This window comes from Rhinoraja longicauda, chromosome 16 (genome assembly GCF_053455715.1).
Source record: "Rhinoraja longicauda isolate Sanriku21f chromosome 16, sRhiLon1.1, whole genome shotgun sequence".
Lineage (NCBI taxonomy): Eukaryota > Metazoa > Chordata > Chondrichthyes > Rajiformes > Arhynchobatidae > Rhinoraja > Rhinoraja longicauda.
In genome coordinates, this window is record NC_135968.1 from 21,501,263 (window position 1) to 21,518,549 (window position 17,287).

A 17,287-nucleotide genomic window follows, 5' to 3' on the forward strand; every position below is an offset into this window, starting at 1 on the left:
GCCTCTGTAAATTGTCCCTATAGTGTTGGATAGTGTTAGCGTACGGGGTGATATCTAGTCAGCGCAGACTGGGGCCAAAGGGCCTGTTTCCACACTGTATCTCTAAAGCCTAAAGCCTAAAGACCGGTCCAAATCTTTGCCACCCTCCCGGTGTTTTCTGCCTTCACTACTTTCCCCAGATTCCCCCATCGATGGGATAAGTTGCTCCACTTATAGAACATAGTACAGTGTGGCACAGGAACATAGTACAGTATGGCACAGGAACATAGTACAGTATGGCACAGGAACACAGTACAGTATGGCACAGGAACATAGCACAGTATGGCACAGGAACACAGTACAGTATGGCACAGGAACATGGTACAGTGTGGCACAGGAACATAGTACAGTATGGCACAGGAACATGGTACAGTATGGCACAGGAACATAGTACAGTATGGCACAGGAACATAGTACAGTATGGCACAGGAACATGGTACAGCATGGCACAGGAACATAGTACAGTATGGCACAGGAACAGGCTCTTAGGCCCACAATGCTCATGCCGAACATGAGGGCAAATTAAATTGATTTCATCTTTCAGTACATGATCCATATGCCTCTGTTTCCTGCACATCCACGTGCCTATTTAAAAGCCTCTTAAACACTACTATCGAACCTGCCTCCACCGCCACCCCTGGCAATGCCTTCCAGTTTGATTGCAGAAGTGGTTCTGACTTGCAAACTAGACAATCTTTTTCCTATTTGATCACCATTAGAGAAATAGACAATGAACTGCAGCTTAATGGTTATGTTATTAACAGAAGCCTGGCTAATAATTCAGAAATCAACCCTGGCTGCTGGAGTATTTAAATTAAATGAAACTGAAATAAAAAATTGGTGTCAATGACCTTGTAGATGCTTATTAATAAAAACTCATCTGCCCATCTTCTATAGTCTGGCCTACTGTGACGTCAGATTCACACAAAGGCTGTTGACTCTTAACTATCCCCTGAAAAATGCCACCAAACCAAAATCGTATCATTCTTCCAATATGAATTTTAGGGCGGCACAGTGGTGCAGCAGGTGGAGCTGCTGCCGCACAGCGCCAGAGATCTAGGTTTGATACTGACCTCGGGTGCTGTCTGTGCGGAGTTTGCACGTTCTCCTTGTGACCACGTGGGTTTCCACCAGATGCTCCAGTTTCCCCCCACGTCCAAAAGACTCGTGGGTTTGTGACTTCATTGGCCTCTGTAAATTGCCCCAAGTGTGTTGGGAGCCGGTGGCAGTGACAGAACCAGTGTGAACGGCTGATCAATGGCCAGCATGGACTCCGTGGGCCAAAGGACCTGTTTTCATGCTGTATCTCTCTAAAGTAAAATCAAATCATGCACTCAGGAACTGGTGCACGACAATGCTGAGAACGAGATGCTGCACTTTGTGCCTTCCCCTTCAGTCCGCCTCGTGTACTTGAGTTTGGCTTAATTGTACTCATGCTTTGTATTATCTGATTTGATTGGATAGCATGCAAAACAAAGCTTCTCACTGTACCTCAGTAAATGTGACAATAATATACCTAAATCTAAGCATAAGCGCAGACAGCTCTGTGTTTGGATCAGGATTGTGCTCTGGTTTCCAAAGACATGCAGGTTTGTAGGTTAATTGGCCTCTGTAAATTGCCCCGAGTTTGTAGGGAATGGACGCAAAAGTGACATAACAAAGAACTCATGTGACTGGGTGATCGATGGTCGGCGTGGACTTGGTGGGCCGAAGGGCCTGTTTCCGTGCTGTATCTCTAACCTAAATAAACTAATTCGAGAAGGCAGCTCTCTCTCCCCTCTTCATCGATACTTGCAGGTACTATCACAATGTTTAGTTTAATTTAGAGATATAGTGCAGAAACAGGCCCTTTGGTCCACTGAGTCCACACTGACCATGATCCCAATACACTAGCACAATCCTACACACTGGGGACAATTTACAATCTCTTACCGAAGCCAATTAACCTACAAACATGCACGTCATTAGAGTGTGGGACAAAATCTGGAGCAATCCGGGGAAAACCCACGCGGTCACGGGGAGAAGGTGCAAACTCCGTATGGATAGCACCCATAGTCAGGATTGAACCCGGGTCTCTGGCAGCAACTCTACCACTGTGCCACCGTGCCGCCGTGTTTAGGGCAGGTACTATCGCAACGTTTATGGCAGGTATCATCGCAACGTTTAAGAAACATTTATACAGGTACATGGGTAGGACAGGTTTAGAGGGATGTGGACCAAACGCAGGCAGGAGGGACTAGTGTAGATGGGACATGTTGGTCGGTGTGGGCAAGTTATGCTGAAGGGTCTTTATCCACGTTGTATAACTTTATGACTCTATAAGTTAAGGACAAGCAAAAAATGCCAGCAGTAAATGAATGAGATCTTGCTCCTTGAGAAAAGGGCGGCACGGTAGCGCAGCGGTAGAGTTGCTGCTTTACAGCGAATGCAGCGCCGGAGACTCAGGTTCGATCCTGACTACGGGTGCTGCACTGTAAGGAGTTTGTACGTTCTCCCCGTGACCTGCGTGGGTTTACTCCGAGATCTTCGGTTTCCTCCCACACTCCAAAGACGTACAGGTATGTCGGTTAATTGGCTGGGTAAATGTAAAAATTGTCCCTAGTGGGTGTAGGATAGTGTTAATGTGCGGGGATCACTGGGCGGCACGGACTTGGAGGGCCGAAAAGGCCTGTTTCCGGCTGTATGTATATGATATGATATGATGATATGATAACGTGGGTCTCATGATCAGCCATGATCATATTGAATGGCGGTGCAGGCTCGAAGGGCCGAATGGCCTACTCCTGCACCTATTTTCTATGTTTCTATGTTTCTTGTGTAAATCGTTCCCAGTTTGAACATGGTGAGAACAAAATGGAGACTTGTCAGTCACTTAGCGGTGCTGTACGCACAGAGAATCATGTGAATGTCAGGAGCTGCTGCAAATTGGTCAATTATGACGCACGTGCCAATGCTGGTTTCACAGTCCCCTAAATTATCCCAGTTGAGGTGAATGCTAAATATTTAGGTGGGTTTGGCGCAGTATTTATGCTTTGTATTTAAGGCAGGCTGCCATATTTCATCACCCGGTTGCCAAAAACTTTAACTCCCCTTGCCATTCCCACACTGACCTTTCTGCCCTGGGCCTCCCCTACTGTCAGAGTGAGGCCACATGCAAATTATAGAAACAGCACCTCATATTATTTTGCTTGAGCAGCTTACAGCCCAGCGTATGAATTTTGATTTCTCAAATTTTGAGTACCCCGTGCATTCCCTCTCTCTCTCTCTGTCCCCCCCCCCCCCCCCCACCCCCACCTTAGTTGTCCTGCTAGTTTCACTGTCGTCCTTTTCAGTTTCACTGTTCCCCCTCGTTACCACCCCTCCCACAGCCAACAATGCACCATTGTGGGCTCCACCATACCTTGATCATCCTTGCTGGCCTTGTTCTTTTTGCTCTTTCCATACCTCTCATTCTTTTGTTCTCGATACCTTTTCATACCTCTACTTTCCCTCTCCACTATCGCTCAGTCTGAAGAAGTGGCTCGACCCGAAAGCCTTTTTGGCCGTCCTATCTACCAGTGAGACAGCAAAGGAGAGATGATCTAAATAAGTTCAAAGAAATTGTAAGGTTCCTTCATCTGTAACATATGGAACTAATCCAGATAGGGTAAACGCACAGTCTTTAACCCAGGGTAAGAGAATTAAAAACCAGAGGATGTAGGTTTAAGGTGAGAGGGGAAAGATTTAATAGGAACCTGAGGGGTAGCTTTTTCACAGAGGGTGGTGGGTGTATGGAACGAGCTGCAAAAGCAGCTAGGTGAGGCAAGTACTAATACAGCATTTAAAAGAGACACAAATAGTTGCATGGATAGGAATGGTTGAGAGGGATATCAACGAGTGTAGATGGAGCATGTTGGTCAGCGTGGGCAAGTTGGGCTGAGGTGATTGTTTCCCCTCTGACTATGACTCAATGACGCTAACCAAATGCAGGCAAATGCAGCATGTATGTACCAGTTGGGCCAGTTTGTGTGCTGTATGACTCACTGATGGTAATTAAGAGAGATGCCAACAGGGGAAAAAAAGTGATAATGGAGAAAATTCCAGAATAAGATATGTAAGACCTATGCTTTTAATGTTCTTACTCAACACGATGGAGTTTTAATAAAATGTCAAAGCAGCATTTACATAGGACTTAAAGACAGAGACACACACACACAAGAGCCTGCAGATGCTGGAATCTTGAGGAAAAAAACAAACTGCTGGTGAACTCAGAGGGTCAGGCAGCATCTGTGAAGGGCAGCGAGTCTGAAAAAGGCTCCTCACCTGAAACATTGTCTGTCCATTTCCCTCCACAGCTGCTCCCTGACCTGTTGAGTTAGTCCAGCCATTTGTTTCTTTCACGTCAGACTTGTATTTGCAGCTGTTTATAACTGATTTGAGACTACAACTGGTTATCCTTACTTCATGCAGGTTGTTTAGTTAACATTACATTATTGGTAGTAAATGGTTTGTACACCTATTAGCGAAAATAGGTAAAGGCATCTCTTTAAACTGGCCTGAACCCCTCCCACTTCCAGAAATAAATGAAGTTAGCAAGAGATGACAAGCAACCATTATAACAACGGTAGAGTCATAGAATGATAGAGAGATACAGTGTGGAAACAGGCCCTTTGACCCCACTTTCCCACACTGCCCAACGTGTCCCAACTACACTAGTCCCACCTGTCTGCGTTTGGTCCATATCCCTCCAAACCTGTCCTATCCATGTACCTGTCTAACTGCTTCTTAAACACCTCCTCCGGCAGCTTGTTCCATACACCCACACACTTTGTGTGAAAAAGTTACCCCTCAGATTCCTATTAAATCTTTCCCCCATCACCTTAAATTATGTCCTCTGGTCCTTGATTTAGCTACTCTGGGTAAGAGACTCTGTGCATGTACCCAATCTATTCCTCTCATGATTTTATACACCTCCATAAGATCACCCCTCATCCTCCTGTGCTCCAAGGAATAGAGTCCCAGCGGACTCAACCTCTCCCTATAGCTCAGACACTCAAGAGAAATGTGAGGTTTTGTATTTATGGAAGTCTAACATGGGCAGGACCACACAGTGAATGGTAGGTTCTCTGGAGAATGTTGTAGAGCAGAGGAATCTAGAAGTGCAGGTGCATGGTTCCTTGAAGGTCGAGTCACAGGCAGATAAGGTAGTCAAAAAGGTTTTTGATATATTGGCCTTCATTAGTCAGAGTATTGGCAGGATATGGGGAGAAGGCAGGAGAATGGGGTTGAGAGGGAAAGATAGATCAGCCATGATTGAATGGCGGAATAGACTCGATGGGCCGAATGGCCTAATTCTGCTCCTAGAACTTATGAATTCATAAATCAACCAAGAGCAGTCAGGAATTTAGAAGGATGAGAGGAGATCTTATCGAAACGTATAAGATTATTAAGGGGTTGGACACGTTAGAGGCAGGAAACATGTTCCCAATGTTGGGAGAGTCCAGAACAAGGGGCCACAGTTTAAGAATAAGGGGTAGGCCATTTAGAACTGAGATGAGGAAAAACTTTTTCAGTCAGAGAGTTGTAAATCTGTGGAATTCTCTGCCTCAGAAGGCAGTGGAGGCAATTTCTCTGAATGCATTCAAGAGAGAGCTGGATAGAGCTCTTAAAGATAGTGGAGTCAGGGGGTATGGGGAGAAGGCAGGAACGGGGTACTGATTGAGAATGATCAGCCATGATCACATTGAATGGCGGTGCTGGCTCGAAGGGCCAAATGGCCTCCTCCTGCACCTATTGTCTATTGTCTATTGTCTATCTGTGATTCCAGACCTATGGTTGATTATTAACTGACATTTGAAACGTAAAATAGATAGAATGGGTGCTTTCAATCTTGGAGGTTTTAGGACTAGTTAACTCAGGGCAAAGACTTTGGAAATGAAAATCCAATTTCCTGAAAATCAGCAAGAGATTACAAGCAAGCATTTGTAACGATAGAACTGCTGCATAGAGTATTATTGGTTAACCTGCACCTTCTTTTACTTTACTCTCCATCTACTTTTATGACAATGTGCTAAAAGAACAGAAAATGTTGGGTCAGGCGGCATCTTTTAGTTTCAGGTTTAGAGATACAGAATGGAAACAGGCCCTTCGACCCACCGATTCCATGCTGACCATCCATCACCTGTTCACACCAGTTCCATGTTATCCCACTTTTGCATCCATTCACCCTACACACTTGAGGGAATTGACAGAGGCCAATTAACCTACAAACACGCACGCCTTTGGGATGTGGGATGAAACTGGAGCATGCCATGCTGTCACAGCGAGAACATGCAAACTCCACACAGACTGCACCCTTGGTCAGGATTGAACCCGGAACTCTGGCACTGTGAAGCAGCAGCTCGATCAGCTGCGACCATGTGGGTTTTCTCCGTGTGCTCCAGTTTACTCCCACACTCCAAAGAAAGAATGGCTTTGTAGGTTGATTAGCCTTTGTAAATTATCTCTAGTGCGTAGGATAGGACTAGCGTATGGGTGATCGTTGGTCAGCGCAGAGTCCATGGGCCGAAGGACCTATTTCTATGCTGTATCTCTAAAACTACAAAAAGCTGCTAGCTTTCTTTTATAATCAACCTTCTCTTGAAACCAGACCTCGTCCAATATGCTTTCATAGTTCATGCAACTTGAGGAGGTGCATTCTGATAAGCCTTATTCATGAGACGTGGACCTCTTGGTTGTGAAAAATTATCGGAGTTGGATTCAGAACACAAAGATTAAAAGGAGTCACCATATTTTTTTTTTAAATCCTTTGTTTTAATCAGCTGAAAGGCCCATTAGTTCCCCAAACAAACGGTGGAGGTTTTTTATGCACGGCTTGAAATGTAATGGTCAGAGGCCAAGTTTCAAACACATTCATTAAATCAGCCAATAATAATAAACCATTGACTAATTTGCCAAGGTAATGAAATTCCGATAAATCTCCCAGCTGGAGGCCAAAGTAATTTCCTGCAGTTTTACGTGAAAACTTGTAAATTGAACTGCAGATGGATCATTTAAGTTCATAAATCAGAGTGCCACAGACTATCTAGAGGTCAGCCAGACCAATGTCTTTGCCTTCCAAGTGCAAGCAGTGTTATTTTAGGAGACATACAAATGCCTTGATGGTGACAGTGATTCAAAGAGGTGAAGCTTAGAATCATACAGGGTGGAAGCAGGTTGTTTAGCCCAACCTGCCCATGCTGGCCAAGATGCCCAAATACACCAATCCCACTACCTACATTTGGCCCATGTCCTTCTAAACCTCAGATAGACACAACGTGCTGGAGTAACTTGGTGGGTCGGGCAGCGTCTCTGGGGGAAAAGGATGGGTGACATTCTGGGTTGGGACACTTCTTCAGCCTCTATCAAAGATAGACACAAAGTGCTGGGGGAACTCAGCAGGTCAGGCAGCATCTCTGGATGTATAAACATAGACATAAAGTTATGTAGTAACTACCAAAGATAGACACAAAGTCTATCAGTCTGCAGAAGGGTCCCTACACAAAACGTCACCCATCCTATCTCTTCATTGAAGTTGCCTGACCCTCTGAGTTACCCCAGCACACTTTGTATCTATCTTTGGAATAAACCAGCATCTACAGATCTTTGTTTCTCCTCCTTCTAATCCTTTCCTGTAGCTGATCAAAAAATGTATTTTGGACATTATGATAATACCTACCTCAACTGCCTCCTCTGGAACCTCCTTCCATCCATCCACCACCCATTGTGCAAAAAAAAGTTGTCCCTCAGGTCCCTATTAAATCTTTCCCCCCTCACCGTAAAACCTACGTCCTTTGGTTCTTGATTCTCCGACTCAGGGTAAAAGACATTGCTGTGCATTTACCCTATCAATTCCCATCATGATCTTATACACAAGTTTAGCTTAGTTTAGTTTAGCGATACAGTATGGAAGCAGTCACTTCAGCCCACCGAGTCCATGCTGACCATCAATCACCTGTTCAACACCAGTTCTCTGTCATCCCATTTTCACCTCCACTCCCTATATTTTTGGTGCAATTTCTACATAGACCAATTAACCAACAAACCTGCGCGTCTTTGGGATGTGGGAGGAAACTGGAGCACCTGGAGGAAACGCCCACGGTCCCAGGGAGAGCCTACAAACATCGTACAGACAGCACCCGCAGTCAGGATCGAATTGGGGTCTCTGGTGCTGTAAGGCATCAGCACCACCAGCTGGGCCACTGTGGTAGAGCTTCTGCTTCAGTTTGGAGGAGATAGGGAGGTTAGGTAGCTGAGGGTCTTGGCAGCTGAAGGGTTAATCACCAAAGTTGATATGAAGGGAGGGGTTTAGTTTATTATTGTCACATGTGCTGAGGTACAGTGAAAAGCTTTTTGTTGCATGCTATCCAGTCAGTGAAAAGACTATACATGATTACAATCAAGTCGTCCACAGTTTATTTATAGGGTAAAGGGAATAAATAAAGATGTGCAAGAGTGGAGTGATTATAATGAATGATTGCAGACCCACTTCTGGGACCAGTATGCAAAGAGTCGCCTGGCTTTGGCGCCATCTTGTTTTAGTGGTGCCATCTTGGTTTTGCAACGCCATTTTGTTTTAGGGGCGCCATCTTGTTTTAGCAGCACCATCTTGTTCTAGCTCTTACTCTTGTCCTAAGGTTGGACGAATGCAGTGTTGCAAGGAAATGGGGTTTCAGAAATGTGGAAGACAAGTTAGTGAGGTAATGGAAAGGAACTTTACTCTCGAGTTCTAAGTTTCATCCTGGAAATATATTGATGTCAACAGCAGCCCCTAAGAGTATCCAGCTTCCCAGCACTGGTGTTATTGATCTTGACTCAAATACAATTCGCTGCAGCAAATAGGGGACTTTGGAGGAAAATAAAAAAACATTGCATCCACAAAAGGCTGTGATGATGCCTTTGTGTACCGATCACATGGTTGCCTATCTCCCTATCTTGGGTGCATGTCACAAAACAGTAAAGTGGCTTTATCTGTATAAAACCAGACTGAAAGGGTCTGCTTTCATGCAGTATCTCTAAACCAAAATAAAAATCAGCGGGTTAGGCAACATCTCTGGAGGACATGGATTGGTGACGTTTCGGGTTGCGGTCTGAAGAAGGGCCCTAACATGAAAGAACGCTTATCCATAACTCCTGATCCGCTGAGTACTCCAGCACTTTGTTTTTTGTTTGGACATTTCATATTTCAAGTTGCCAAGGAAGAACTTAACCAGCTCTTAAAAATACTGGGCCTGATTAGTATGGGTGTCAAGGGTTATGTGGGGTAGGCAGGAGAATGGGGTTGAGAGGGAAAGACAGATCGGCCATGTTTGAATAGTGGAGTAGACTTGATAGGCCAAATGACCTAATTCTGCTCCTAGAACTTATGAAGATGATTTAGAGCTATTCTCCAACAATAGATTAGCTGTGAAATAAAGCATATTTTAGACACCAGTTAATGCTCCAAATAGCTGGAACATTATTGCAAATGTTAATTATCCAGCATTATAGTTGTGCATAACTAATGAGTCTCCTCAGTGTAAACACAACACATTTGGGGTTAAAGGTGCCACGAAAATAGAAACTGTTTCAATTTTTGTATTAATTTTAATTTCAGATCGACTGACTATGGAACAACATACGAGAAGCTGAATGACAAAGTGGGCCTCAAAACGGTGCTGAGCTACCTGTACGTCTGCCCGACAAACAAGAGGAAGGTAAAACAAATAATTTGCTATGCTGTGCAAGGGAAAGAAGGTCAGGGGTCTCACCTTAAATCAATGTATGCATCCATATAAATAGGGGAACGTCCTTGGCAAGTGGAGAATTGAATTCGGTGTCATTAATTTGTGTTGCTGGATTCCAAGGTTAACACACTGCTGTGTATTCCCTTTGCTGGCTGTCTTATTAACGGTGATTGTCAAAGAAAGTTGACTGCTTGCCCACCCCCTGCGCAAAGTTGGCTGAGGAGATCTATTTCCATCCACTTCTATCCATAAAAACATATGCCAGGTTATTACCTCGTTGAAACAGAGCCTGTGACTGCCCGCCCGCAGGGAGCACGCTTTGTGAAAGATTGTACGGCGGTATTAATAACGTCTTCAATGGATGCACTTCAAAGGCAGGGTGGGCTGCTATCCGGTAGAGCCGTCTGTCTGTGCCTTCATCAAACGCGGTCTGTTGCGGAGAAGGTCGTGTGCCCTTGTGAGTTAGAGGCCTGAGATTGTGGTAAAGAATTAAATGAGGATCTCCATTCCGATAGCCTGGAATTTTCTCTTTTGCTGCTTTACCTTTAAACTTTGGACTTTAGAGATGCAGGGCGGAAACAGGCTCTTTGGCCCACTGAGTCCGCGCCGACCAGTGATCACCCCGTACACCAATACTGTCCGACACACTAGGGATCATTTACAATTTTTAACAAACCCAATTTAACCTACAAACCCGTATGTCTTTGGAGTGTGGGAGGAAACCGGAGCACCCGGAGAAAACCCACTCGGCCACAGGGGAAACGTACAAACTCATGTACAAATGGTACCCGTAGTCAGGATCGAACCCAGGTCTCTGACGCTGTAAGACAGCACTCTATTTCTGTGCCCCTAACCTATCCTGTACACCTGGATCACAGCCTGGTGTGAATTATCACATGGGAGAATATATTAGTGGCTGCTGTATTCTCAATGGCCAGGATGTGTTATCATCTAATATTAAACAAGGTACGTGATTATATAATAGATATCAAGTATTATACTTGAATATATATTAGAGATTACTTTATGTAATCTCTAATATATATACTATATATACAGTATATATATTGCTGTTGTAAACAACCAATAAACGCAGGGTACATTTTGATAAAGCACTATGCTAATCTGGGAGATGTAGCATGTTGAGCACATGATGAGCGTCTGACAGCACAGGGCCTGAACTCGCTGGAATTTAGAGGGATGAGGGGGGGCCTCAATGAAACTTACCGAATAGTGGAAGGCCTGGATAGAGTGGATGTGGAGAGGATGTTTCCACAAGTGTGAGCGTCTAGGACCAGAGGCCAAAGCTTCAGAATAAAAGGATGTACCTTTAGAAAGGAGATGAGGAGCAATTTCTTTAGTCAGAGGGTGGTGAATCTGTGGGATTCATTGCCACACACAGCTGTGGAGGCCAAGTCATTGGGTATTTTTAAGGCAGAGATTGACAGATTATTAGTGAGTAAGGGTGTCAGGGGTTATGGGAAGAAGGCAGGAGAATGGGGTTGAAAGGGAAAGATAGATCAGCCATGATTGAACCGCTGAATAGACTTGATGGGCCAAATGGCCTAATTCTGCACCTATGACCTATGAACTTATGAACACGTTCCAGAACAAAAGTGTTGCACAAGCAAATGTCTATTCCTCCGGTCCTGTTAGATCAGGATAAAATGCAAATGCAAGATCCGGTTATAAAGCATCTTTGAAGAGCTTAGGACACCCTAACATAGAGCATAGAACAGCGCAGCACAGGAGCAGAAACTTTGGCCCACAATGTCTGTGCTGAACATGATGCCAAGATAAGCTAATCAGCTCATGGGGTTTTTAGGTTAATCGGCCTCTTTAAATTGGCCGAAGGGCCTGTTTCGTGCTGCATCTCCAAACTAAACTAAACTAAGAACCCAGAGAGCATAATAAAGCATTCCTATTGCTTCCGAACCCAGACAACAGTACACCACGTCTCAATGTAAACAGGGAGATATGTGTGGCGGTGAGTGAAGACCTTGAATTATCACGGACCTGGCTTTGTGCGAAAACGAACACTGCATTTCAATCTTCCTTCCGATGAGATTAAGATATGGATGCCTCAGGGAGGAACTTAACTTGCTCTCCGAAGAGTAACTTGTCTCCTCGAGTTCTGAAAACAACTATAAAATAATCATTGTCATAATCCTTTTTGCTTCCATACCACCGTGTGTTTTGGTGCCTTTGTAACATTTTAAGCACGCGCGTGATTCATCGCAAACATTCCATTAATGGCTTTTTTTTAAACCTTGCATGGTACTTATTGAAACACAGCTGCATAATGGGTGCTGGAGCAATGAATATCACAGCAAAATATGCATAGGTACAAACATAGCCTGGAAGTTATTTTTAAACAATCACAGAATCACAAAGTGATCTTCTGTAGGCTATTCAGTCGACCAAACCCGTGTTGATTTTGGATAGACCTATCCATTTCACTGCTGTCTCCCCTTGTCAGCTTTGAGTGTTGGTCCAAACCCATTTTTGAACTCTCTACTGAACCTGATACAACACCTGAACCATCCTCCCAATGGCCACTGAACCATCCTACCAACAACTAGACAGCAACCTTGAGCTACTATCTACCTCATTGGAGACCCTCAGACGATTGTTGACTGGACTTTACTAGACTTTATCTTGCACTAAATTCACATTATTCCCTTTATCATGTGTCTGTACACTGTGGATGGCTCGACTGTAATCATGTATCGTCTTTCCGCTGACTGGTTCGCTCGCAACAAAGCTTTTCGTTGTACCCTCGGTACACATGGCAATAAACCGAACTGTAAACTTTGCAGGCAATGCACTCAAGACCATATCTTGCTGGAGGTCAAGAAGATCCAGGGAAGTTTCCTTTCTCACAAGGAGGGGGCACAGTGTCGCAGTTGATGGAATTGCTGCCAGAGATCCATGTTCCATCCTAACCTAGTTTAATTTAATTTATTGGATAGAACATTATTAGAACTAGTGTGGACGGGTGATTGATGGTTGGCGTGGACTCGGTGGGCCGAAGGCCCAGTTTCCATGCTGTATCTTTCAATCAATGTCTCCGTCAGATGGCTGGTTCTCTTGATGATAACCTTCCTTGTATGTTCATGGGTTAAGGCCTTTTTCCTATGAACACATTTTTTGATCAGCACCGTAATTCCTCCTTATATAGCTTAGTGCCATCTGAGGGTGGCATGGTTAATAGAGCTACTGTCTCCCAGCTCTAGTGTCCTGGGATCCCTCTCCCCATCAGAACTGCCCCCTCCATCGACTCCTTTAAGTCCAGGCTCAAAACCTATTTCTACTCCCTAGCGTTTGGGGCTCATTGAGGAGGTGCTGTGAACTGTTTTGTATGTGCTGTTATGTTTGTGTGCTACTGTATGTTTCATTTTTTCCTTAGTACCTAATCAGATGTACAGCACTTTGGTCAACGTGGGTTGTTTTTAAATGTGCTATACAAATAAAATCGACTTGACTTGACTTGACTTGGGATCCTGACCTCTGTAGTTTGCTGGGCAGATTTTGTATATGGTGTACAGAAATAGTCTACTGGTGCCGCATGCAAGAGGCACCAAGTTTAGGTGCCATTTTCAAAGTCCAGTCCGCGCTCTAGTCTCTAGTTCAAATGAGTGGTGCCCGATCCAGGCAACCCACAGGCTGCTGTGAGCCTCCAGCCATTGCCTTCCTTGGATGCCAGGCTCCTCTCCTCGCCCGTCCACCTTTGTCTCCCGGAGTGCCTCCTGCAGTCGATTTCGCGGCAGTAGTAGTCCAGACCCCGGTTCCCTCTCCTCTCCTGCCGGCCTCGCTCCTCACCCGTCACATCCGTTGTAGTCGTCATCACCACCTCCACCATCCGGGTCTCTGGTGTTCAGGGGAGACTTCGGGAGATTATCTCAGTTTCCCTGCTTAACCATATTTTAATGGATTAGAATCATGGAGTCTTAAATTCATACAGCGTGGAAACAGGCCCTTCGATCCAACTTGCCAACACCGACCAACAAGCCTTAACTAGTCACACCCGCCTGCATTTGGCCCATAACCCTCTAAACCTATCCTATCCATGTCCCTGTCTAATTGCTTCTTAAAGCGATAGCACCTGCATCAACTACCTCCTCTTGCAGCTCGTTTCATACAGCCACCACCCTTTGTGTGAAAAAGTTACCCCTCAGGTTCTTAATAAATCTTCCCCCACCTCACCTTAAACCTATGCCCTCTGGTTCTCGATTCCCCTACTCTGGGCAAGAGACTCTGAGCACCTTCCTCTCACAAATTTGATTGTACATGATTCTTTAAAGTGTGGAAAACGGTTTGGACAACATTTCTAAGGAATGTGACACTTTAACCACACAAGCCTGGGTTCACTTCCAGTTCAGCCCATCGAGTAATCTGTCAACAGACAGGCTCTAATGTAAAATGCCCATGGGGGTCTTAACAGATTTGCTGGAAAAAAGACAAGAGTGCACAGAACAATCGTTTGGGCGACTAATGGACACTGTATTAACAATCCCACACTGAGAGACCATGAGATGGAGTGTGTAGCAAGAGTTTTGATGGATCTGGAATAATTGACAAGGCTAAGACGTTATGCACGAATGCTTGATACTGCCTCGTGTTGTTTAACCCTGCACAAGTCATTAGACAATGAAGGCTGGAGAGCCACTCAGAGTTTTAGCTCCTTCCCGAGAAAGAGTCTAGGTGGCACAGTGGCGCAGTGGTAGAGTTGCTGCATTACAGCGCCAGAGACACGGGTTCAATACTGACTAGGGAGATGTTTATACGGAGTTTGTACGTTCTCCCCGTGACCTGCATGGGGTGACTCCAGGATCTCTGGTTTCCTCCCACACTCCAAAGACAAACAGGTCTGTAGTTTAATTGGCTTGGGATAATTGTAAATTGTCCATGGTGTGTATAGGATAGTGTTAGTGTACGGTTGTCACGGACTCGGTGGGCTGAAGGGCCTGTTCCCATGCTGTATCTCTAAACTAAACCAAACTAAACTAGACTGAACAAATGAAAGAGAAGATTTGGTGAACTATTCTGCTCTCCCTCCTGACTACATTTATTGATTTATTGATGTAAAAACCTGAGCCAAACATGTAAAAGGCTAAAGTAAGCTGATAACATCTCACTGGTGTTGCTATTTCTGAGGTAACCTTTGTAAGACGTTGTGTACCCTGATTACGCAGGGTGTAGGAATGAACTGCAGATGCTGGATTATACTGAAGATAGACACAAAATGCTGGAGTAACTCAGTGGACCAGACAGCATCTCTGGAGAAGAGGAATAGGTGACGTTTCGGGTCGGAACACCTTCTTCAGATTGAAAGATAGAGAAGGCCAGAATAAAACAGGGCTGACAACAGAAGATCTCAGGAATGGTGGAGTTCATAATGGTCCATTGTTGGCTGGGGAAGATGTGCTCACGACAGGTGATATAAAGATGCAAACAGTGGAATTAGTAGGTCGACTAGAGTGGGAGAGTGGGGTGAGAGAAGGGGGGGAGGGGGAAGAAATGCAGGAGTTAGTCGAAATTAATCACAGTTCATACCGCTGGGTTGTAAGCTATTTCGCTTGGGAAGCTTACACTGAGAATGGAAAAACAAATGGGGATGTCTTACACAAAAGGAACAAAGTTCTGGAGTAAATCAGCGGGTCAGCCAGCATCTCTGGAGAATATGAATAGGCAAAGTTTTGGATTAAGACCCTTCTACATACCTACTCCAGAGTTACTCCAGCACTTTGGGCCCTTTTGTGTATTAACCAGCTTCTGCAGTTCTTCGTTTCTTAGTCTTACAATAGGCCACTGAGCTCACATCTAGAATCATTGGTGAGGCCGCACTTGGAGTATTGTGTGTAGGAGGAAACTGCAGATGCTGGTTTATACCAAAGATAGACACAAAGTGTTGGAGTAACTCAGTGGGCCAGGCAGGATATCTGGAGAAAAAGGATGGGTGACGTTTCTGGGGTCTGAAGAAGGGGTCCGACCCCAAACGTCACCCATCTTTTCTCACCAGAGATGCTGCCTGACCCGCTGAGTTACTCCAGCACATTGTGTCTATCTTGGAGTATTGCGTTCAGTTTTGGTCACCCTGCTACAGGAAAGATGTCATCCCACAGAAAAGAGTGGAGAGAATATTTATGAAGATGATGCCAGGACTCGAGGGCATGAGCTAAAGAGTAAAGTTGGGGAAGCTCAAACTATATTCCTTGAAGCGCAGGAGGCTGACAGGTGATATTTTAGAGGTCGTAGAGTCATAATACCCTTCAGCCCTACTTGCCCACACCGACCAACATGCCCCATCTACACCAACCCCACCTGACCACGCTTGGCCCATAATCCTCTAAACCTGTCCTATCCATGTATCTGTCCAAATGTCTCTTAAACATTATGTTAGTACCTGCCTCAACGATCTCCTCCAGCAGCTCCTTCCATTGACCTCCCACCCTTTGTGTAAAAAAGTTATCCCTATTAAATCTTTTCCCCCTCACTTAAACCTTTGTCCTCATGTTCTCGAGTCCCCCACTCTAGGCAAAAATCACAGTGCGTTTACCCGATATATTCCTCTTATGATCTTGTACACCTCTATAAGATCATCCCTCATGCTCCAAGGAATAGAGTCCTGGCCTGTTCAACCTCTCCCTGTAGCTCAGACCCTCAAGTCCTGGCAACATTCTCGTAAATCTTCTTTGCACCCTTTCTAGCTTGAAAGGCCGTTAATTATATGGAACAATCTGTCAGAGGATACACACAAAAAGCTGGAGTAACTCAGCGGGACAGGCTGCATCTCTGGAGAGAAGGAATGGGTGACGTTTCGAGTCGATACCCTTCTTCAGACTGAAACCTGAAACGTCACCCATTCCATCTCTCCAGAGATGTTGCCTGTCCTGCTGAGTTATTCCAGCTTTTTGTGTCTATCTTCGGTTTAAACCAGCAGCTGCAGTTCCTTCTTGCACAACCTGTCAGAGGAGCCATTAGAACACTTAAAGGACTTTTGGACCGGTACTTGGATAGGAAAGGTTTTTTGAGGGATATGGGGCAAACCAGGACAGGTGGGACTAGCATAGATGGGGCATCTTGCATTGGTGGCATTGACAAGTTGGGCTGCAGGGCCCGTTTCTGTGCTGTATGACTCCATAAGTCTTTTTGCATATATCCCTTAAGTACCTAACGATAGTTGGTGGGAAAACCATGTCACTGGGCGCAACCCTGACTCGTGACACACAAGTTCTTGGCTGCTAAAGGAATTAAATCTAATACCGTATTTAGAGTTGTTGAGGCAAGGACAGCTCCATTAGTCACCGAACAACCTTGGATCGTGGTTCTTGGTTCTTGGTCCTCCAAAATATTCCAAATGGAATTTAAACTGGAATTTAACCTGTTCTCTTAAAATTCAACATTCGACTCTGCCTGAACTTATTGGGTAATGTTCAGGTATCACCCCAATACAATTGAAAAATATAATTGCCCGGAACTGTTCATGAAAAGATCAATGCTTC

General features: G+C 44.9%; 1 protein-coding gene across 1 annotated transcript in view; it reads left to right on the forward strand.

Moving 5' to 3' along the window:
• LOC144600829 (VPS10 domain-containing receptor SorCS1-like) overlaps positions 1–17,287 on the forward strand; it is a 410,789-nt gene that overhangs the window by 114,033 nt on the left and 279,469 nt on the right. The window contains 1 exon segment of the mRNA XM_078412718.1: positions 9,653–9,752. Within this exon segment, the coding sequence (XP_078268844.1) occupies positions 9,653–9,752 (100 nt within the window).